This window comes from Callithrix jacchus, chromosome 10, assembly GCF_049354715.1.
Source record: "Callithrix jacchus isolate 240 chromosome 10, calJac240_pri, whole genome shotgun sequence".
NCBI classification, from domain to species: domain Eukaryota; kingdom Metazoa; phylum Chordata; class Mammalia; order Primates; family Cebidae; genus Callithrix; species Callithrix jacchus.
In genome coordinates this window covers 111,538,662-111,562,673 of record NC_133511.1, presented here as the reverse complement: position 1 = coordinate 111,562,673, position 24,012 = coordinate 111,538,662, and the positions used below count along the sequence as shown (strand labels likewise).

The window sequence follows — 24,012 nt, the reverse complement described above, 5'->3', positions numbered from 1 at the left end:
CCAAGCTTATTTGCTGGATGAGGCTCACTTTAGTGAGCAGATCTCTGCTATGCCAGATTATGCAGTATGAGAGCATCCTTCTTTTGGACTATGTAAATTGACTATGTAAAATCTTGGAGAAGAATGCCTGCACCTTTTGCAGAGCACCTTGGACAGAGTGATGGGTTCCAATGAAAAGGCCGCATGACTTGGGTGTCACTTGCCAGGAAATTAAAATCAAGTTAGAGCAGGAGTAGAAAATTGTAATAATAAAGGAATCAGAGCTGAAAGTATGAGCTTGTCATAGAAAGAGAATTGCAGCTTGTTAACATCGTGCCCTTTTCCTTTGCTGCATCAGAGAGTATGTGTGAATCTTTTTTGCCTCTTCTGCTTTTTTCCTCCCCTACACAGAGGTAACCCAGCTTCTGCTGCCTCTGTCTCCTTGCTGTCCCCTTGGGTCGTCTCACCTCAGCAACGTGGCATTTATCCTTTCTTTGTTCTGTTGGCACATTGAACCCTTTTTATCTTTGTGTATGTGTGTCTGTAGTAGAAAACATAACATAGATTTACCTTCAACAATTTTAAAAGTGTACAGTACACTTTGTTGTTCAGTAGCTCTCTAGAACCTCTTCATTTTGTGTGACTGAAACTGTATCCTTTGAATGACTCCTTTTCCACTTCCCCCCAAGTTTCTGGTAGCTACCACTCTGCTTTCTGTTTCTGTGAGTTTTACCACTTTAGATACATCTTATTAATGGGATCTTGCAGTATTTGTCTTTTTGTAATTGGGTTACTTTACTTAGCATAACATCCTTAAGGATCATCTATTAATATGTCATAGTGGCCGGGCGTGGTGGCTCACACCTGTAATCCCAGCACTTTGGGATTCCAAGGCAGGTGGATCGCTTGAGGTCAGGCGTTCGAGACTGGCTTGGCCAACATGGTGAAACTCCGTCTGTACTAAAAATACAAAAAGTAGGGGGCTGTGGTGGTGGGCACCTATAATCCCAGCTACTCGGAGGGGTGGCTGAGGTAGGAGAATGGCTTGAACCCAGGAGGCGGAGGGTGCAGTGAGCTGAGATTGTGCCACTGCACTTCAGCCTGGGTGACAAAGCAAGGCACCATCTCAAAAGAAAAAGAAAAAGAGAAAACTTACAACATGTATCAGAATTTCTTTGTTTTCAAAGGCTGAATAATATTCCATTCTATGTATATACCACATTTGCTTTATCCATTCATCTACTGATGGACATTTATGCTGCTTCCACATTTTGGCTATTTTGAAAAATGCTGCAATGAACATGGGTGTGCAAATATCTCTTCAAGATCCTGTTTTTAATTCTTTTAGATATGTAACCAGAAGTGGAATTGCTGGACATATGGCAGTTCTATTTTTAATTGTTTGAGGAACCTCCATACTGTTTTCCATAGCAGCTGAACCATTTTACAATCCTACCAACAGTGCATGAGAGTTCCAACTTCTTCATATCCGTGTCAGCACTTGTTATTTCCTGTTTTTTTTTTTTCTTTTTTTCTTTTTTAGTGGTCATCCTAACAGGCATGAGGCGATAAATAATTGTGGTTTTGATTTCCATTTCCTACTGATTAGTCATGTTAAGCATCTTCTCATATGCTGTTGACCATTTGTGTATCATTATTAGAGAAATATGCATGCAAGTCTTTGGCCCATTGTTTAATGGTTATTTGTGGGTTTTTTTGGTTATTGAGTTGTAGGAGTTCCCTGTGTATTATGGACATTAAACATTTATGTGGTATATGGTTAGCAAATATTTTCTCCCATTCCATAGCTTGCCTTTTCTCTTTTTTTTTTTTTTGAAACAGAGTCCCACTCTGTCACCTAGGGTAGAGTGCAGTGGCGCAATCTCAGCTCACTGTGAACTCCACCTCCTGGGTTCAAGCGATTCTCCTACCTCAGCCTCCTGAGTAGTTGGGATTACAGGTGCCTACCACCATGCCTGGTTAATTTTTGTATTTTTAGTAGAGAAGGGTCTTGCTATGGTACCTAGGCTGGTCTTGAATTCCTGGCTTCCAGTGATCCTTCCGCCTTGACGTCCCAAAGTTCAGGGATTACAGGAGTGAGTCACTGCTACTGGCCTCCTCCTCCTTGATAAAGGAGGGAGCACAAATAACCTTAATTTCCCAAACTATAGGATCATTTTCTACATTGAAAAGGGAGTACCCACCCAGGGCAGAAATTTGTTTCAGAAAAATGGAGAGCCTTGAGAGGTAGGAATGAGCGCAAATCTTTCTAAACGAACATTGACTCTTCTTACTAGTACAGGGGCTTCATGCTGTAGGAACAGTACGCAAATTTGTACTTGCTTTATTTTTTACAATCTATTTTCAAATGCCTTTTTTTGGAGGGGAGTGGATAGCCAGGGTTCCTTGCAGGAGAGACGTGATTATGGCTGTAAACTATGTGGACTTAGTTCTAATGTTGCTGTTGTGCCTAGCTTGAAAGTTCTACAAAGATAAGGAACTATTTTATTCATGTATTGATATATAACAAACCACACTGCAAAACTTACTGACTTAAAACCAATTCAGTTATTTTTCCTGTTTTTTTTTAAGGAGTGTAGACTGGGCTCAGTTGGGAAGTTCTTCTGCTGGTCTTCCTTGGGTTTTCTCTAGAGTTATCTGGAGACCCAGTTAGAATAAACTGGGTCTCTCTCCCTCGCCATGTAGACTCAGGGGCTCTTCTCTCCTCATGGCCTCTCCAGAGTAGCCAGGCGTCTTCTTTTTTTTTTTTTAATTTTTATTTTTTTTAATATCTCTTGCTATGTAGATGACAGGGACAGCCTTCTTACAAAGCAGCTTAAGGTTTCCAAAAATGAAGCTCTAAGAGGAAGGAAATGGAAGCTGCCAATTATTTTAAAAGGGTAGGCCCAGAATTGGCACAGCTGCTGCATTTTCTTGATTAAAGCTAGTGATAGAGCAGTCTAGATTCAGAGTGGGAGGGGACCACACAAGGGCGAGAATGCCAAGAGGATGTTCTTTGGAGCCATCTTTGGAAATTGACTACTCTAAAGGCCATGTTTATTTTATTTATTGATTGATTGATTGAGCCGGAGTTTTGCTCTTGCTGTCCAGGCTGGAGTGCAATGGTGTGATCTCAGCTCACCGCAACCTCTGCCTCTCAGGTTCAAGTGATTCTTCTGCCTCAGCCTCCTAAGGAGCTGGAATTACAGGCATGCCCCACCACGCCAGGCTCATTTTGTCTTTTTAGTAGAGACGGGGTTTCTCTGTATTGGTCAGGCTGGTCTCAGACTCCTGACCTCAGGTGATCTGCCTGCCTCCGCCTCCCAAAGTGCCGGGATTACATATTCCCTGCAGATACTCTGAGAGCTGTAATCCAAGGAAGGAAAAAATAATAATGGCTGTTTATTAGACTGTGTACTGGCTGCTGTACTTGACTGACTTAATCATAACAGTGTGAAATAGAAATTTCCCCTCAAATATGGAAGCAGAGGATAATGAACTTGCCCAAGGTGTCACAGCTAGTAGGTGACACAAGATGGAATTTAAACTGCGATTTGTCTGATTCAGTAAGTTGCCTCATATTTTAGTTAGGGTTTTTCTTGGTTAGTCTCAGACCATTAAGATCTGTCAGAAGGTTTTATAACAGCAGCACTATTGACATTTGGGGTTGGGTAATTCCTCACTGTGGGAGGCTGTCCTGTGCATTGTGGGATGCTTAGCACTATTCCTGGCCTTCACCTACTAAATGCCAGTAGTGCTCTGGCACCCAGAAACAACAACCAAAAATGTCACCAGACATTGCCACATTTGCCGGGGTGGGGGTGGGGGATTCCTACTTTCCTTGAAAAGCACTGGTAAATTATTTCATGATTTGTTGTCCTTTGATCTTGCTGGTTTTTAAAAATATGACATTAGGCCAGGCATTGTGGCTCACACCTGTAATCCAGGCACTTTGGGAGGCGAGGTGGGCGGATCATCTGAAGTCAGGAGTTTGAGATCAGCCTGATCAACATAGTGAAATCCCATCTCTACTAAAAATACAAAATAAACTGGGTGTGGTGGCACATGCCTCCCAGCTACTTGGGAGGCTGGGGAAGGAGAATTGCTTGAACCCAGGAGATGGAGGTTGCAGTGAGCCGAGATTGTGCCTTTGCACTCTAACCTGGGCAACAAGAGTGCAACTCCATCTCAAAAAAATAAAAATAAAAATAAAATTTTGACATCTCATAAGGAACTGGCAGTGACTTCAAACCATCTTAGGATAGTGAATATTAGTACTGCCTGGTTCTGGTGGTCTTGCGTCCTATCTTTCTCTCATTGCCTCTCTCCTCTTTTGCCTTATCTTTTGTCTTTTGTCTCTGACTTTTCTAAATAAAGTGCAGCTGGGTAAAGTGGTGTTTGTAAGGACTTTTTACACAGGTATCGATTTAGCAGGTATTCAGAACTCTGAGATTACAGCCATTAGTGCTAGTAAAAAGAAAGCAATCTACATCTTCTAATTATAGTAGAGGGGAGAATGCATAATTTTTAGCAAGCTGGGGATTAAATGGCTTCCAGACTTTACAGAGTTAATCTTCATCAGGGTAGTATTGATTGACATGCTGGAGGAACGGGGGAGGAGAGTGGAAATTGCAGTTTCTCTACTAATTGTACTTTAGGTGTCATTTATGACAATTTCATGTTGTCTAGACAGAGGGGAAATGGTGGAGAAATTATTTCAGTAGAGTCAGATGCTGAGTCCAAAAGGAACCAGGATGGTTGCTGAAGTCACGATCAGGGTGGAAGGACAAGTAGTACATCTCCAGAGGCGAATCAGTGAAATCGAATGTCACTAAGAGAAGCAATTCAGAATGAACCTTGGATATAAGAAAAATGATTGTACTCTGAGCTTTGTGTTAGCTCAAGGGCTAACAGTGGATTGTTTGGGGTCCCAGCTATAGTCTCTGCCCTCATATTTCTGCAGATTCTAGAAACCTCATCCCATGGACAGATAGGAGCCAGGAAAGCGCCTCTTTGCCTCTCTGGTTAATAAACACCCCGCACTGTGCTTTGCTTTTCCCTCATTCCCTTGAGGTTTCATGTACTAACTCACTTTGCCTTTGTGATACTGGTCCTAAGATTTTACTTCCTATTATATAGTGTTTACAGTATACCAGGGTCAAGAGCCTGTCACTTCTTAATGAATGGCCTTGGTCAAGGGTTTTTAAAGTTTCAGGTCAGAAATGTGAATGTGAAAAAATGTCTTATAAGACCTTCACAGGTTTGCTAGTATCACAGCAATAAATTATTCTACCAGTATATTCTTTGTAGACTTAGTGGGCCTGGAGGTGGACTTTTAAGGATTTGTCTATGCTTCTGAATAAAATGAGCTAAGAATTCAGGATTATGGAATTCTGTAAATTCCAGGGGAAAATCAGTGAATTATGATGTACTGCCTCTTAAAATCTAACCCTATATACCCCACCTGTTGCATGTGGGGGCTGTGTGCATGTGGCATCAAAACTAGCTGTGGACCTTTCATAGATTTGGCCTTACTCATCCTCTGGTGAAAAGCCTCTGATTCCAAATTCCTGGTTAAAAAAAGTCTATGGTCTGTGAGCAGACCTCCCAAGTCTTCCAGAGAAATAGATTTGGATACCAAGTAAAGATGTCCATGTAGATCGGCTTGGGCTTTTCAGTTTACTTGCTAACAAAAGTGAGTTTTTTAAATCATACATTCAAGTTTTATAACTATAGTCTAATGTGTTGAGGGTATATGGGAGCTAAGCATAGGGCCAACCAAGCATCTTAGAAATATATTAAAAATAACTACCCACCAGAGAGTTAGCAGAGGGTCATATGTTCCCAGAGGGAACTGACTGACTTTTCAGACAAGACTTTCGCAGCACTAGATACGTGATTGCACACTATGTATACATTCTGTTTCCAGCTTCTTCCCTTTTGCTGTCTGTGATTATGTTGTGCTCTCATGTTTTGCCATCTACCGATCACTGCCCAGAGGCACTGAGGAATACATTAATGTTTTGTAAAGATGTTTTTAAGCTTTCCTGGTGAAAGGCATTGTTTTGCACTCTTAAGTTGTTTATAGTAAAATAAGGCTAATCGACACTATAGGCACTGTGGTGTCTTTCTGTAATATGTCTATTTTTTTCCTGAGGTTAGCCTTATAGCAGTGCCCCTTGCCTTGGCCCACCCCACATCAGGAGCCGGAATTGCCTGCCAGTCTCTGCTGGCAGCTGCATCGCATGCTTTAAGTGCACCCCTCAAACTAGGGGCCCCTGCAGCAGTCAGATGAATGCCTATCATTGGATAACTTAAACGATAATTGCTAGTGTGTGAAATGGGGAGGCTTAGATGCCTCTGCATTAGAACAGAGATGTCAATTTGAAAATCATAATAGAGGTGTCATTTCAGAACACACAATTACTTTTTACAAAGAATAAGGGCTTGTCATTTCCCAGCCCAGGCATGCGCCAAGGCAGAGATTGGAGACTTGCAGAGCAAGATTCAGAAATGAAGAAAGCCACAGTGCATTCCAGTTTATTTGGCCTCCTGCCTCTTCACCCCCTGGCAAACACTGCCCTCTTTCCCCCTGTGGGGGTCTCTTTTGGCAATATACAGTCCAGGAGCATCAGTGGTAGTTTCCCAGGCAAGTAGCCAGCCTCTGACTTTTTAATTTAATGAGCCTCTCAGGGACCAGGCTGCACTGCATTTATCAGGACGACTTTGTCAGCACTTTAACCTGAGCAGCATAAGTGACCAGAGGGGATGAGGGTGATATAAGCAGTTTCTGAAAACCTTGTTCCTTCAGGAGTTTTAGTGTGAGTTTTTGGGCATCTAGCAACCTTGTCTGAGAGTCATGGGGCTAGTGAGGGGCAACCAGATCTGTCTTCTTGCTTATTCTTCCAAGTCTAGTTAGGCCTGCTGATTCATCACTTAGATATTTGTCGGCCTCCTGTTACATGTTACTTAGGATGTGAGTTTTGATGGTGATAAAAAGATGACTTGGATCCAGTACCTGCTTTCATGTAGGTTCTAGTCCAGTAGCAAAGACAAGACATACATAGAAGTTACTGGGTGATTTGAGAAGTCCTCTTAAGAGAGGTACAAAATGCTATGGGGCACTGAGGAAGAGAAGGTGGACTTCTGGCTGGAGGAGTCAGGTATTTGAGGTTTGAAGGCTTTTTACAGTCAATAATAAGGAAGAGGAACTTTCGAGAAAGAAGAAATTGCCAAGATAAATAACATAGGTGGATTAGTGAGGGTGTGTTTAGTTTAGCTAGAACAGTGGATCCCCAAAGCAAAAATTATTTTTACAATGATGCTGAGACATTCTTTGTGTTTTTCAGTCTCATTCTTTCTCAAGTATACAGTGTTTTCTAGAGGATACATGACATGTAATGAGGCTATCATCCTGATGGCTAATTGAATGTTTGCTTGTGTATTAAAATTATTTCACTTTTAATTTCAATAAGTTGGAATTAAATATTGATAGCTGAAACTGATACATATGAAATCTCTTTAGGATCCTCATAATTTGTAAGGGTGTTAAAGGAGTCCTGGGACCAAAAAGTTTGTAAACCACTGGACTAGAGCATATAGTATATCCAAAAGGAATGAGAAGTTTGGCTGCAAAGCCTGACTACCTAATGCCCTGCTGAGGAATCTGGATTTTATTTTCTAGGCAGAAGGGAGCTTTTAATTGGGCTTTGGCTCTTCTGGATGGGAATAGCAGTTGCTATTCAGGCATTTAAGCGAGGCTATGAAGTTACTCATTAGGCATGGGTCACCAGTGGCACCTTACCTTCTGGGAGCCAGCATTCCCTAACAGTAGAGGCCAAAGAGTTCTAGCAATTGATTGTTTCCAGTGGTTGGAGAAAGTCTGAACATGTTTGTTTGCTTTAGGATATTGAGTTTTCTCTGTGATCTGACAACCAATTAAAAGGATATCTTCAGGGTGTAATTGTTTAGTAAGAAGGAGTTCTCACTGGTTTATTTCATATGGACTGGTACCCAAACTTTCTGCTTCTCAACCCTGATAGCCACCGATTTTGAAGTGAAGGGGCAGGCCTATAATCCCAGTTTTTTGGGAGGCTAAGGCCAATGGATCACTTGAGGCCAGGAGTTTAAGACCAGCCTGGCCAACATGGTGAAACCCCATCTCTACTAAAAATACAAAAATTAGCCAGGCATGGTGGTATATGCCTATAGTCCCACCTATTTGGGAGGCTGAGGCAGGAGAATCGCTTGAACCTGGGTAGCAGAAGTTGCAGTGAGCCGTGATTGCACCACCACACTCCAGCCTGGGCAACAGGGACCCTCTCTCAAAAAATGAAATGAAATGAAATAAAGGAAAGTAAAATAAAATAATGAAGTGAAAGTTCTTTTCTTTCAGTTGATATGCTCCGACCCCTTTTTTTTCTTTTCCAGAGCTTTCTTTGACTGTTTTAAAAATTGTATTCCTAGTGATAGAGACTGCAGCTGATACAGGGAACCTCTTTGCACATAATTCAGAATATTAATCAGGGAAAGAAAAATAGTTGTATTCATTTTCAAGTGTTAGACATTTTACAGCTTGAATCGTGTGCCTATTATGATTTTAGCAGGACTTAATATTCATTTTTGATGGTTTTTTCTAGTGTACAATACTTTGATTTCAAGTTATTTTTTGTTCTGTCCGTAGTAACTCTACTTATCATTTAAATGATTTTATTTAAGCAAATATTTTAGAGCTAGGGTGGGCAAACATTTTCTATAAAGGGCTAGGCAGTAGATATTTTAAGCTTGTCTCAATCTGGATTCTTCAGTGCTGTCTTGCTAGCTCCAAAGCAGCCACAGGTAATATGTAAATGAATGGATATGGCTGTGTTCAATTAAAACTTTATTTACAAAGGAAGATAGCTGACTCTGGGCCTGTAGTGTACCACACCTGCTTTAGAGCATTAGGGCAAGTTGCTATTTGAAGAAATCCTTTTTACGAAGTAATTTTTTTGAAAACAAATGGCTGTCTCTTGCTTTTCAGTATTTTAAGATTTTTGTATGTTGTATGTTTTTCTTTTTTTATTTTGAAATAATGTCAGACTTGCAGAAAAGTTGCAAAAATAGTACAGAGGATTCCCATGTACCCTTCACCCACATTCTCTAAATGTTAACATTTTACCCCATTTTCTTTATGATTCTCTTTTCTCTCTCTATATATATATGAATATGGGTATGCTTGTATTTGTGTATAGTTTTTAAAAAATATTTAAAGTTATCCCATTTTTTAAGTATTCCATTTTTTTTGTTTTTTGAGGCTCACTCTATTACCCAGGCTGGAATGCAGTGTGTGGTCTTGGCTCACTGCAGTCTCTGCCTCCAGAATTAATTGGGTTCAAGTGATTATCCTGCCTCAGTCTCCTGAGTAGCTGGGACTACAGGCACATGCCACCACGCCTGGCTAATTTTTGTATTTTTAGGAGAGATGGGGTTTCACTGTATTGGCCAGACTGGTTTTGAACTCCTAGCCTTGGCCTCCCAAAGTGTTGGGATTACAGGCAAGAGCCACTGCACCTGCCCAAGTATTCAGTATTCTTAAAGTAATGTATAGTTGGAAAGAGCAGTGGCCTTCAGACTTAAAAAAAAACAAAAAAGCACCTTATTAATAAAATGCTTTGGAGTAATCCATGTGTTATGATTATATATTATATAGCAGAAGTTGTAATATTTTCCCCTTGCTGTCCAGTGGATCAAATAGTACAACCCCTGGTATACTTCACCTGGACACCAGTGGTGTACAGAATGAACCAGGCATGCTTGCAGAGAAAAGAAGGAAGTATTTGTTTTGTTTTTTGTATTTTTCTTTTCCTCAGCTTCAGTGATGGCAGCCTCAAACCTGAACAAGCTTGTCTGAGTTCTTCCTAGGCCCTCCCTGATTTCTTGTGATCATTTAAGTCAAGTTGAATTTGCGGTGGTCACAGCAAAACGTGCAGAACTGCCATCCCAATTCCATTTTCTCCTGCCATTTCCCATTGAGGGCTCTCTGTAACAGGCTACCCTGGGAAAGAAAGATCTCTTTTTTGAGGTTCCTAGGAATGGTGGCGATGATGTTTGCTCATCTAGTAACTCTAGTTTTTTCTTTATTCCACACCTATTGGAGAAGCCTATTTTTACTCCAGAGAGTACTTGTATTATAACTATGAAGAACTTATCTTTCGTCAGTGATGTGTATATGTGTATTCACAGTGATTGGCTTTCCTGATTTTGTGTATTAGCAGTAAAATGACATATATCTGTGGCTTGCCAGTTCCACTGTATTGTCTGGGCAGCAAATGATGCCAACACATTCTATAGTAAGTAGGCACAGGGGATGCATGTTCCAAAAGAACTTCAGCAGAGAGTCTCCAGAGACGAAGCTTAGCATTTTGGTTCTATTCTGACTTAAAGAAATCTTCCTAATTACGGCAGGAAGTTAAGGTGGGAAGTAGACTTTGCAGGACTGTAAAATGGAGTCATTAAAATTGAAGTGATCTAATGCAAACCCTTCAGATCAGGAATCTCCTTTACAGCATTTCTGATAAATCACCCCATTTCACTCAGTACTGTCATTGCTTTAGCAGAGTGGGGGTAATATTTGCCTCTGTTACCATGATCAATTTCCAGGCAGAAGTACTTAAGAAGGATGTAATTTTGTTTGTTTGTTTTGAGATAGAATCTTGCTCTTTCACCCAGCCTGGAGTGCAGAGGTGTGATCTCAGCTCACTGCAACTCTGCCTCCCAGGTTCAAGTTATTCTTCTGCCTCAGACTCCCAAGTGGCTGGATTACAGGCGTGTGCCACCACGTCTGGCTAATTTTTTGTATTTTTAGTAGAGATGTGGTCTCACCATGTTGCCCAGGCTGGTCTTGAACTCCTGAGCTCAGGCAGTCTGCCCACCTAGGCTCCCAAAGTGCTGGGATTACAGGCATGAGCCACTGTGCCCAGCCAAGAAGGATGTATTTTGGTCACTCGAAGGATGCTGCTTCCCAAAGGGCCTCAGCTTACTAAACGGCCACTTGGAGGATAATATGACAGGACAGAGTGACATTCAGGACTAACTCTAGAGCACTTTAGGGTGGAACAAGCTTCTAGGTATTCTAGGAGAATCAGCTGTTCTTAGACCTTGCTTTCATTCGTCAGCTCACACCCAGTTCCTGAAGAACTGGTTTATTAATGATGAATAAGTACTATTAAAAAAAAAAGTACTGGCCAGGCGAGGTGGCTCACGCCTGTAATCCCAGCACTTTGGGAGGCCGAGGCGGGTGGATCACGAGGTCAAGACATCGAGACCATCCTGGTCAACATGGTGAAACCCCGTCTCTACTAAAAATACAAAAAATTAGCTGGGCATGGTGGCGCCTGCCTGTAATCCCAGCTACTCAGGAGGCTGAGGCAGGAGAATTGCCTGAACCCAGGAGGCGGAGATTGCAGTGAGCCGAGATCGGCCATTGCACTCCAGCCTGGGTAACAAGAGCGAAACTCCATCTCAAAAAAAAAAAAAAAAAAAAAGTACTGTATAAGATGGCATAAGTTACCTGAAAACTTGTCTCAAAATTTTGCTTTTCTTTTATTCTCCAGACTATGTACCTCTCACTACCCTTACCTATTCCACACATACTGTAATTTAAAGACATGGCATTATTTTATGTGTTCCGATGAAATCATGAAAAAAATCCTGCCAATAGCCAGGCACAGAGACTAACGGCTGTAATCCCAGGACTTTAGGAGGCTGAGGCAGGAGGTTCATTTGAGGCTGGGAGTTTGAGACCAGCTTATGGAACATAACGAACATAACCAGACCCTGTCTCTCGGAAAAAAAATTCTCCCAATTAAACTGTCACACAATTGTAAGATGCACCCCAACTTCAGACACGTTAAAATGTGAAAAGAAAAAGTATGTCTTAGAATTGATGAAACAGCATTTCTGCCACTGGAACCATAGTACTGTTAGTGAAGATTCAGTCTTTCAACCAGAGAGATGTATTTTACTGCTTTCCTCTCTTCCTCATTGGTTAACGTCGTGTTCTCTCCGTTCAGTGGTAGGATTGTTACAAGTGTCTAGGTGTGGGGATATCGGCCTTGTCTAGAGAGAATACATTATTTGACAGTCGGTTGTCCTGGGCAGGAAAAGTTGCAAGCCAGGTTGATAGGGTCTTCACTATGTTTCTTCCCCAGGCTGTTAGGGGAAGCCAGTTGCTGAGATAAAGTGACTGCACATGACTATACCTAAAGCCAGCTGGTTTTAATAACAGTGAATTGAATTAAATCAATTGGGGAAGATTGGTAGCTGCTGTCCTTGTCCTGCAGCTCTGCTTTAAAGAAGAGTCTGGCAGGGAGCCGGGGACCTGTTCCTAGGAGAGGCAGGCGAGATGCTGCTGGAGAGGAACAATATGCGTTTCTCTCTGAGACCATTTCCTCTGAAACGTGTTCTGGGGCAGAAGCTTGATTGGCTGCCAAGGCACATATGAGTTGAGAAGCGCCATGTCAGACATGGCAAACCAGGGAGCCCCTGGGCCATGTTTATCATATGTGTTCTAACTGGCCCTTGTACCAAAAAAAAAAAATTGTAGCAAAAATTTAACAATCACGAGATTTTATGCCAAAGTCCAGATTTCTGGCTTTCCTTAAAAAATAGGAAAAGCCAGCAATACTGAGCCTATATTCTAGTTTTGTAACAATTGGCTGGAGCTAAACGATGGGCCACAGACCTTCCTGTTTGTCAGTCTCCATTGATCACAGTGAATACATATGCACTTGTTTCCTGCCTGGACCCTGGAAGGTCCTGGAATACAAAATACAGGTTTGAGGCATCTTGGAGTTAAGACAGGCCTTCCCTGGAGTCCTGTTACTGTCTCTTAATGGTTATGTGCCATAGAGTGATATACTTTACCTTCTGGACCCAGTATTCTCACTTACATAGTCATACCTATCTTTCTAGGTTGTGATGAGGTTTAAACAAAGAAATACATATGAAGGTGCTCAGCATCAAAAAGTGTTCAATAAAATGTATGTGTCACATAACAGTTGAATTTGTGATTGGGCTAGATTATGTAAGTATTATAGTTCTATATCTGAGGAGTACTCATTCTCACAAAAAAAAAAATATGGGCAGAGCAGAATGAATAGACAGTAAGTGGATGTGGATGATGATGTCATGGAGTAACCGAACACCAAGATACATATTAGCACTATGTGATAATCTCTGTGTGTGCCTAATTTTTCCCTCCTGTGTTGATCCCAACCTATTTGTTTACTGGAGGTACTGCAAATAGAAACAAGATCATGTCTCTGAAGCACTTGTTCATTTCTCATTGAAGAGCAGTATTCAGCAGAATGCAGTGGTCATGTCCAGTGTGGGGCTCTGCAGCTCTTCATTTATTTATGTCTATCTTCTTAGCTTGCAGGAAGGGTGTGATCCCAGATAACAGGCATTAGCTGGCTGCAAAAGGGGGAAGTTATGTATCTCCCCCATTTTTCCTTATGAATGACCTCTGAGTTGGTAATTGACAGGGATTATTGCCATTTTTTTAATCTCTGCTAGGAGGCTGCTGGAATCTTCCCTCATTTCATTATCCCGTTATGATGGAGCAGGATCCAGAGAGCACCCAATTTACCCAGACCCAGCGAGGTAAGGCCAAAGTGAGAAATGGCACTAGGTGGGGGGGAGGGGCGGCCCTTGGGGTTGCCATGCTGTTGGAAGCTCCATTCTGTGCCTCTCTGGTCCTGGTGCTCTTTTATTCTTCAGTTACAGTTTTGAGACAGGTGGTTCAGGTGATGGGGAAGTGTTGCAGGTAAGTGAACAGTACCTCTGGTGACAGAGGGTTATGACCGAGCTCATGTCCTTTGGGACTCATTTCTGCAAGTGGGGTACTAGAGGGAAACCTGGGGAGGCCACAGGCAGTCATAGGATACTCTCTTTCTGTTGGCCAGAGAGGCTGTTGCCATTCATATGGACAGCCAACAGGAGAACAAAATTCTTTTTATTTATAGGGAAATTATATACAAATTAAACAAAAACTTGATTTGCTTTCATTTGAGAGGGAATTTAGATGATCAAAAGGCGGAAGTCAAGCTCCTGCAGGTATTGACATTTTTGGAGACTGCCCGAAGGAAGAGATGACCGAAGAAGAAATAAATGGATAAAAAAGTTGACATTTTATTAAAATGCTTGCTTTACAAGTCTTTATATTAGAAGACATTTGAGACTGGGCATGGGGGCTCACGCCTGCAATCCCAGCACTTTGGGAGGCTGAGTCGGGCAGATAACTTGAGGTCAGGAGTTCAAGACCAGCCTGGCCAACATGGTGAAACCCCATCTCTACTAAAAATACAAAAAATTAGCTGGGCGTGGTGGCAGATACTTGTAGTCCCAGCTACTTGGGAGGCTGAGGCAGGAGAATCACTTGAACTAGGGAGGCAGAGATTGTAGTGAGCTGACATTGCACCACTGCAGTCCAGCCTGGGCAACACAGAGAGACTCTGTCTCAAAAAAAAAAAAAAAGATTTGAAAAGTTCTGAAGAGATAAAAAATAAAACAAAAATTATTTCAGTGAGTTCAAGGTCTTCCTTTCACTGATGCTGATAACTGAGGACCAAGGGTGGCATATTGATGAATATGACATTTATCCACCACAGCCAGATATATGGATTCTGTTAGTGATCTAAAAAGGCACGTTATTTAAGCAACTCTAGAGCACATTATGAGGCTTTGCCAAAAGAAAATGGTAATTTATAATTGTGGGGTTGGCAGGTTAGCGGTGTAGGTTAGGTAAAAGAAACAAAATGAATTTTGCTCTAGATTAAGAATTTTAGGTCTGCCTGGGAAAACCTTTAAACCAAATTGATTCCAGGAATATTAAGTGATTTTGTTGTTGCCACAGTTATGTCATGACACTAGCATTCTTTCTGAGATACTGGTGTAAATAAAGATTCTCCATTATTCTCTTAGTTCCTTTTCCACGCCCTAGAAAATACAAACCTAAGAAGGATCAGGGAACATAGGGATTGAGGACTTTAAAACAGGCAGGCACCTTAGATGATGAGCGAAGCTAGGAAGTTTATGTGAGTCTCTAATGATATTTGAGGATTATACACCCTAAATATAAGGGAAAGGAATGTTTCATATGAATTAATTACTTTGAAGCACTGAAATAGAGTAAGTTCTTTCAAGAAAGACAGCAATAGGCATCTCATCCCCAGAACTTTTAACCTGGCAGACAATGTTCTACAAGGATACTTAAAGACTGTGATTTCCCCTCCTTTTATGTAATAAATCTGTTATTTATCCTACTGTGATCTTTATCACAGAAAGTGTCATACTTTGTGGTATTGGTATTTTTACAGTTTTTCTTTGAACACAAAATAGGTTTTTTTTTTTTTTTTTTTGGAGAGGGAAGTATTTTTCCTTGAAGAAAATTTAAGGGTTTATTTAAACATTTAAAATATTCACTTGGAAGACTTCAGGGTTGTTTGATGATTTTCTAGCTCTTTGTGGGAGGATGATTGTTACTACCTCATTACTGGTTGTTGAGTTTCTTTCTTCTTGTAGGCTTCACCCTATAACACTATGTATAGGTCAGGGCCTTAGTGAAACAACCTCCTCAGCATTCAGATCCTTAGCTTCCCTCTGTATATCTAAAAGGACAATTATATTTGATAATTGTGACAGGAATCCTTTTTAAACCATTAATCTATAGTTTCATAGCTTGGGGAATTCCTATGCCCCTATATAAAAGGGCAGCCTTTTTATTATCAGCAGCATCAACATATGTCTACCTCTGTCACCAATAATATTTTTTTTCCATTACTTAGGATAGTCTATAAAGTGAGTACTTATGATCACTTTTCAGAATTGGTTCCAAATAAAAGGGTCTTCTTTCTCCTCTTGAAAATTTTCTCCTTTTATGTTCTTTTCTAGTCCAACGATGCTTGATTTCTGCTGGAAGAGTTCTGCACATCAGGCAGATATAAGAACAATGCATGAACACTGACTTCTGTTGGTTGAAAATTTAGGATTCTGTGATTCATCTTTTGCAAAATGCATGGGAACAGGGGCTCAAACAGATAACGAAAGTTCCTCCAGTTGAGGGTTTTAGGAACTAGCTCTTGTTCTCTGATTCTCTTGGCCAAGGCATCTGTGCCTCCCATGCCTGCTTGCTATACAAAGATGTTATAATACTGACTCATTGGTGTTCACTGCAGCACATCATTCTGTAAAACAGACTTTTGAGTTCAAAAGATTGTTAGCTGGTCTGCTTGGGAATTCCATTTGCTGGTTGGCCAGAAGGATACCACCTATGATGCCAGACATTTCAGAGGCAGCCTATGTTCCTCTAGCAGTTGACTGTAGTTGTAGATTTACTGAGGACCTCTTCGCAAGATATTTGCCAATATTTTTTGTACCATTTGGATATAACCGTTCCTATTTCTATAACTGTTTCTATTTTCATTCTTAATCAGTTTTTTTTCAGATTTCCATTAAAAAACTGAAGATCTATGCTTTTCTCCTTTTATATTCAAACATTATAGAAGTATATAAAATACTGAAGTCCCAGGAATCCTCATTAGGATTTCTGTGCCCCCTTATAGTGTTTTTTCCTAGTAACAGCAACATATTTTTGTATATATATTAGTGTATACAGACCGTTCTTCAATTTTTCTCCCACTTAAGATTTTATTTTAGAGGACTTTCCTTGTGTGTATGTAGAAATAATTTAGTCTCTTTAATTGCTACCTGGTGTTTCTTTGTATGGTTGTATTAATAATTTATTTAATTTGTTGCTGGGCATGTGGGTTACTTCCCAGTTTTTTTCACTAATGCTTACAATATTGCAAATGAACTTTCTTATATATATCTTTGTAACCTTGTGTGTTTCTGTGGGATAAAGTTTCTAGTGGAGTTATTGAGTCAGCGTGTGCCTGGGGCATGCTTTTAGTCTTGAAATTTTTTAGTAATCCATTTAATATTATCATAGAAAACATTTTTCTGTTACTGTCCCTCTCATGTTTTCAGTCCATAGCATGAAATTATAGAACAGCGTTGTGAGAGATGGCAGAAAACTTGAGAAGGCAATGTGGAGGACTGTAGGGGACTCTGGAAGTTTTCACGGAGTAGTTACTATTGAAGCCATAGTTTAAAGAATATAGAGCTGGACTAATTATTTACAGGATTGCCATCATAAGGGAGAAAAAAGGTGAACAACTGTCACCTTCCATATTGCCCAGTGCCCACGTAGCCTCTGATGCTCTGATTGTAAGAAATAGAAAATAATCTCTTTTAAGTTTTTCTGTTAGATTTTCTGTTCTCCCAAGTATATTTTATTCTCAATCTCAGTTCTGAATTTTTTCCCATGTTATAAATATCTATGATTAATCCGGAAGGGAGAAAAAAGAGATTCCAAGAGATCATTCTAAGGAGGTAGGACAAATCCGGAGCTATGTATACATGTTGGAGAAGAAAGAAGTCCTGGGGAAGATACCTGTGGAGGCCTTCTTTAATCGTCTTAGGCTTACCATCTCCTGGCCTCTTTTCTCATCTATAAAACAAGATGGTAGATAATTGCTCAGGTCCCTTTCATATCTTCCATTTTGTGTATGGATGGTGATCAAGGAAAAGCTGTGAATGAGCACAGCTCTGTGTCAAGAGCACCCTGAGGAGCTAAAAGTGTACCTTAAGAAGCTAGAAGGAAAGGTCCAGTGTTATTCTCTTGGGGAGGGACAGCTCTTCCTCAGAAGATGTCTGGTTAAGCCACCTGTTTGCCTTATCTCAGAATAGAAACACTGGCGATAATCCGATAAGCATATTCTGCAGTGCAAACCTCCTGGTGAGTTAAATGCCCTTTAATTTTCATGTCTCTGGTGTTCACCTCAGCAGGGAGATGCCATGGGAGAGCTGGATTGACTGCCTTTCACAGTATTCCCCACATTAGTGCTAGTTTGTGTTTGTCCATCTCTGTCTCTCTCAGATTATCTCCTGCTGCATACTACGCCCAGAGGATGATCCAGTATCTCTCAAGGAGAGACAGTATTCGCCAGCGCTCCATGCGCTACCAACAGAACCGTCTCCGTTCTTCCACCTCCTCCTCTTCCTCAGACAACCAGGGTCCATCAGTAGAGGGAACCGACTTGGAATTTGAGGACTTTGAGTAAGTACATACTCAGCTTGCTTTCTTCTCTCTCCTCTCAAGCTTGGAGTGCTTCCATGTTGGCCACTGTCAGAGCGACAATGGTGGATGTTCTTGCTCCCAGCTCCTCGGTTATTATTTATGAGTAACAGGATGGGGTGAGGGAGAGAGGGTTAAGATGCCCAGAGCACTCCCACCTCTGGCAGTTGCCTTGCTGATTCACTGGAGCCCAAGAACAGAGACCGCCCATTGGGCCCTAGGCCAGAGCGCCAGAGGATGGTGGCTGCTGCCCCTCCGGCAACATTATTTACCTTGTGCATGTACAGTGACCGTGGAAAACTCATGGACTGTCTTTACCACATCAGGGAGGCTGGAGGGCTGGTGTTTTTTCTCCTAAGCAGAGTAGCTGTGGAGATGTTGTCTTCATTCTGAAATACTTGAATTTCCCTAGGAGGTGGCTTTTCTGTCTTACTGCCCTGATCAGACTGACTTGTTAAGATCCTACTCCCTGGCCTTAACTTTCTTCATCTCCCTACTCATACCCTCCACTCAGGAACTTTAGAAAGTTGTCTGTCAAATTAACGTGGTGGGTTGAGAAGTGATTTCTTGCTTCTTTGGGCTTTTTGAGTGGTCAGTGGGGAGAGCCACTGGGGGGTGCGCTAAAGGAGCAGTCAGCCCCAGGCTCTAGAATTTAAGCTAGCCAGTCTTATTGCTGGGTTTTGCATTCTCTCACCTGCTGCTCCTGACTTTTCTAGCCATTCATCGTGTTTCCTTCCATTTCTGAAACTGAGCTTTCATGGCCTGTATCAAATTGGACATTTGTTTCTTGTTTTGATTCCTTACATCTTGGTATTGTCAAACATAAAAGCAAGAGAGAGGGAAGGGCGGTGAAGCATTGTTTCTTCCTCCTTTTTCGCTGTCGTTTGTGGAAGAGGACAGCCTGTCAGTCATTTCCTCCCTGCCTTCCATCTTGACATAGCGGGGTCAGGTCTGGGGCCTTAAGAGTTCTCGCCTCCCTCTCAACCTTCTTCCTTAACTGAATGGATAGTTCCTTACAAGTTATCTTCCAACAAAGCTTTATGATGTGTCTGAGAAACCTCTTTGCCAGAAAGCACTAAGAGAGTGGGAACAACCTTTGTACCAATTTGCCTTCCTGATGCTGTCATTAAACACACTAGCGTTAGTGCTCTTAGAAGCAAAAGGAAAACTAAGTGGGAGGTTTATTTGTCTGAGAAAAATGTAAATGTGAAAGAAATGCAGGAATGGCCTGAAGCAGCAGTGGTGTGACAAATGGAGATGAGGTCATGGTCCTCTCTTGTCAACTGCAAGAGAAGAGCAGAGCTGCCTTCTGACTGTCAGCCTGTTCCTTCTCCCTTCTGTCCACTCTAGGGCGAGGTGGATGCATATATCAGCAGTGAAAGAAACAGAGTGTCTCTGTTCCCTTAGCCAGGCAGACACTTGTAGTGAAATATGTTCTCCTGTAGATATTGTGGTTTTTCCAGCACCAGGGTCTATTCAGGGAAGCACTTTAAATGTACATGCCAAGGCTGCTGGCACTTAGTGTTGCTGAAAAGCCTGGGTGACTTTCAGTAATGCTGTGGAGCCCTCAGAGTCAGTCCTGTGGATTGCCTAGCCCTCTTTCTATGCACGCCTGGGAGGCTGTGTTATCTTTTTGCAATGGTAAAATATGGGGCTCATGCCTTCAAGCTGTATCTTGCCTCGTGACTTGTCCTTCACAAGGGAGTTCTGGGTTAGTTTAAAATGTTCTGTTCTTGTCTTACCTTCCCTTTCTTCTGCTACCACCTCCTCTCTCTCTCCCCTTCCTTCCCCCTCGATTTTCCTGTGTCAGACTGCCTCCTCCTCATGCTCCCCCCAGCCCACCTCTGTGCTCTCCCCCACCCCTCCCCTGGCTTTAGCATGACCTGAATTTACATTTCCTTCTTCACCTTTCATGCACTGACTTACTGTTTTTTCTTAGAGGGTCTTGTATTGCTCCCTGGTTAGTAACAATGGACTAATTTCTCTAATAATCCTTGGAAAGTCCCTCCTGGGGTGTTTGCCTTTCTTTTTGGGCTGATGTAGACCAGAATCTTGTTTTTAATAGCAGCTATGGATTAGTCACCTCAACATTAGTAGTCCAGGTCTTCTAATAAAGTATGTTCCTGGCTGGTTGAAACTATTTATTCTTTCTCTGTCTCCTTCTCTGCCCGCCTCCCTCTACTGTAAACTGAATGCTGCTCGTGGTTGCTCCTGTTCTCTGAGTGTCTATGTGCTCCATGGGGAGGGAGAATAACAAGGAATGTTAACAGCCCGTTTTAATTTTTCTGCCTGAATATTTTGCCTTAGCTTTGGTAACTAGAAGGAAAGTTAGGGGCTTGTGTGTCACAATTTATAGTTTTTTCAGGTACAGAGGGACACGCAAGGTAGTTATGGCAAGAAATCCTCCTAACAGTTAGGTTACCATTAAGACAGATTGTTCGTCTGTTTGGCATCCTCACCTTCTCAGCATTTCATGCTCCTGCCTTTGCTACCTCACTTTGATGACCTCTCTGTCTGTTTGCTAAGTCATAGATCATTTTGCCATTTTTAGGCTCATCACATCCAGGTGTATAGTGTTCTCAGAAAACCAAGGGAGCCATTACCCAGAGCCCATCTTTTGTGGTTGGTTTCCATTTGACCAAATCAGATATGTCTAAGGTTAGAGGACAGGAACAAGCATATTTAGTGTCTTGACTTTTATTGTCCTGCTGATTTAAAAACCTTTAAAAATGATGTATAGCCATTTTTGAGCCTTTCCACAAGCTTGCTGTGGAGCAAGACCATTGAGATTTATCTCTTGGGAGGGTGGCTTTGGAGGTTGGTCAGCATCAGGTTGAATTTTCTGTTCTTTGTGATCTGGATGAATGACCATCTTCCCAGGAAGGCATCTTCTCCTGTCATTCGTCTCTGTCAACAGCAAGGATTGAGACTGCAGACTCTCTGTGTTTATCAAAATGCACAAACAGGACATCCAGAAACCTGCTGTCAGCAGGTCTCTCCTGAAGCCCTCAGCAGCTGTCTTTGCATAAAGATGTTCATTAGCAGGTTAAAGGTGTGGCTGCCCGTGACATTGCTGACTGTCTGCTTTCAAGCCCAGACCACCTACTGGAATGTAGATGGCAAATAAGTATAAGGAAGGCTTTCATTTTCATGTTCGCCATCCCTTTGGAAAGAGAGAGGGGGCTTTCATAAAGCCCAGGTTAAGTGCTATGGCCTGTAGTTGCTAAGGCCTACAAAAGAGGTGGTGTGTGCGCTTTATGACTATTATTCCAGCTATGCTTGCCCCCTTACTCATTTTATCTGTTAATCTAAATGTAATTAGAATTCCAGAATCATCCCTAGCTCATATTCCTGCCCTTCCTGCCTCTTTTCGTAGCTGCTCTGTTTTCTGAGATAAAGCAGAAGTAGCAAAGGCTTTGCTAATGGCAGTCAGACTAGAGAAGCTTCAGATTACATCAGTCACAAATATCTCCATCATATATACCAGCCACTGAATAATTACTTTCAGCTTCTTGAAAACTGTTGCTAGGGCCAGGTGTGGTGGCTCACACCTGTAATCCCAGCACTTTGGGAAGCTGAGCCCAGGAGTTCGAGATCATCCTGGGCAATGTAGTGAGAACCCCCATCTCTATTAAACAAACAAAAAATGTTGCTAGCACAGAAGTCTCTTATTCACAATTTTGATATGCAGGCTGTACTTTGGATTTCTGCCTGGGAAAAAAACATCTCAATGAGAATTCTAGTTTTTTAGCCTTAAGATGAATTCTCTTTAGGTCTATTAATTAATTTTCTTAACTCTTCTAATTAATCTGCTTATATTTGAGTCCTCTTTTCCCAGAAGTCCACATTATGACCAAATGTGGACACACCTTGTTTTATTGTGCTTTGCTTTTTTTGCGCTTTGCAGGTACTGTGTTTTTCACAAATTGAAGGTTTGTGACAACCCTGCATTGAGCATTTAGCATCATTTTTTCCAACAGCATGTGCTCATTTTGTGTCTCTGTCACACTGGTAATTCTTGTAGTGTTTCAGATGTTTTCATTATTATTATATCTGCTATGGTGACCTGTGATGTGTGATCTTCGATGTTACTGTTGTAATTGTTTTTGGGCACCGTGAACCACACTTATATAAGACAACAAGCCTAATTGTAAATGTTGCATATACTTTGACTGCTCCACTGACCGATCGTTCCCCCATCTCTGTCCTCCTTGGGCCTTCCTATTCCCTGATACACAGCAATATTGAAATTAGGCCATTTAATATTCCTACAGTGACCTCTATATGTTCAAGAGAAAGAAAGAGACACACATCTCTCGCTTTAAGTCAAAAGCTAGAAATGATTAATGAGCAAGACATGTTGAAAATTGAGGTAGGTCAAAAGCTAGTCCTCTTGCTCTATAAACAGCCAAGTTGTGAACGCAAAGGAAAAATTCTTAAGGAAATTGGAAGGTCTAGTTCAGCAAAACAATCTTACTGCTGATATGGAGAAAGTTTTAGTGGTCAGGATAGAAAATCAAACCAGCCACAACATTCCCTTAGCTGAACCCTAATCCAGAGGAAGTCCCTAATTTTTTTCACTTCTGTGACAACTGAGAGAGGTAAGAAGCTGCAAAAGAAAAGCTGGAAGTTATTGGAGGTTGGTTCATGAGGTTTAAGGGAAGAAGCTGTTAACATAAAACCACAAGGAGAAACAGCAAGTGCCTATGGAGAAGCTGCAGCAAGTTATCCAGAAGATCTAGATGAGATCATAGATGAAGGTGTCTACATTAAACAACAGATTTTCAGTGTAGATGAAACAGCCTTCTATTGGGAAAAGGTGCTGTCTAGGACTTTCATAGCTAGAGGCAAGTCAGTGCTTGGCTTCAAAGCTTCAAAGAACAGGCTGATGCTCTTGTTAGGGGTTAATGCTGCTGGTGACTTGAAGTTGAAGCCAGTCATCTTTTACCAGTTTGAAAATCCTAAGGCCTTGAAGAATGATGCTAAGTCTACTCTGCCTGTGCTCTGTAAATGGAACAAAGCCCAGATGACAGCACACCTGTTTACAGGATGGTGTACTGAATATTTTAAGCCCATGGTTGAAACCTACTGCTCAGAAATAAAGATTCTTTAAAAAAAAATTTAACTGTTGTGTTGATGCACACCTGTGGTCCCAGCTACTCAGGAGGCTAAGGTGGGAGAATTGCTCAAGCCCTGGAGGTCAAGCCTGCAGGGAGCTGTGATCACGCCTCTGCACTCCAGCCTGGGCCACAGAGCAAGACCCTCTCTCAAAATAAGTAAAAATAGATCGTTAAGGGCTGGGCCATCAGGAACTTGCGCGTCCATCTCAGGAAGACCTGGCCTTCAGAGGTGACAGCATTTGGCCCCAGGAGGAGCCTGCGATTTGCCTTCAGTCTTCCAAGCTTGTGCCACCTGTGGGGATACAGCACAGTAAGAAGCTAAACAGAACCTGCTGCCTATGTGGGGGAACCTGCATGCTGGGGTCCTTTTGTGCCTGCCTACCTTCCTTCTATGGATGGAACTGTGAGCACGACGAATGCAAAAAGAACTGTGGGTCTATGCCCCATGACACCTGGCCTCCCAAGAAGTGTTCCCTGTGTAAATGCTGGCATGGCCAGCCCCGCTGCTTTCCTCAGACATTCCTACCTGGCTGCGATGGCCATGTGATGGATGAGCACCTCATGGCTTCCAGGACTCCAGAACTACCACTGTCTGCACGTACTGCTTTGATGCTAGCTGGCATTTGCCTTTCTATAGAAAGTTACTATTAATTGACATTGAGCTATTTCCAGAAATACGATTTTAGATATCAGGCAAATTTCATGACCAGTAAAGGTTGCTGGTCTTACAATGTC

At 41.8% G+C, this 24,012-nt stretch overlaps 1 protein-coding gene across 8 annotated transcripts in view; it reads left to right on the top strand.

Moving 5' to 3' along the window:
• AMBRA1 (autophagy and beclin 1 regulator 1) overlaps positions 1-24,012 on the top strand; it is a 205,002-nt gene that overhangs the window by 61,453 nt on the left and 119,537 nt on the right. For 2 of the 8 annotated variants that reach the window (XM_035262524.3, XM_035262517.3), the window contains 2 exons: positions 13,537-13,623; positions 17,960-18,139. The exons of 2 other annotated variants lie outside the window; for them this stretch is intronic. In XM_035262524.3, the coding sequence (XP_035118415.1) occupies positions 13,537-13,623; positions 17,960-18,139 (267 nt within the window). The remainder of the gene's footprint in view (positions 1-13,536; positions 13,624-17,959; positions 18,140-24,012) is intronic. 4 more of the 8 variants (XM_035262525.3, XM_035262521.3, XM_078340929.1 and 1 more) reach the window with 2 other exon arrangements.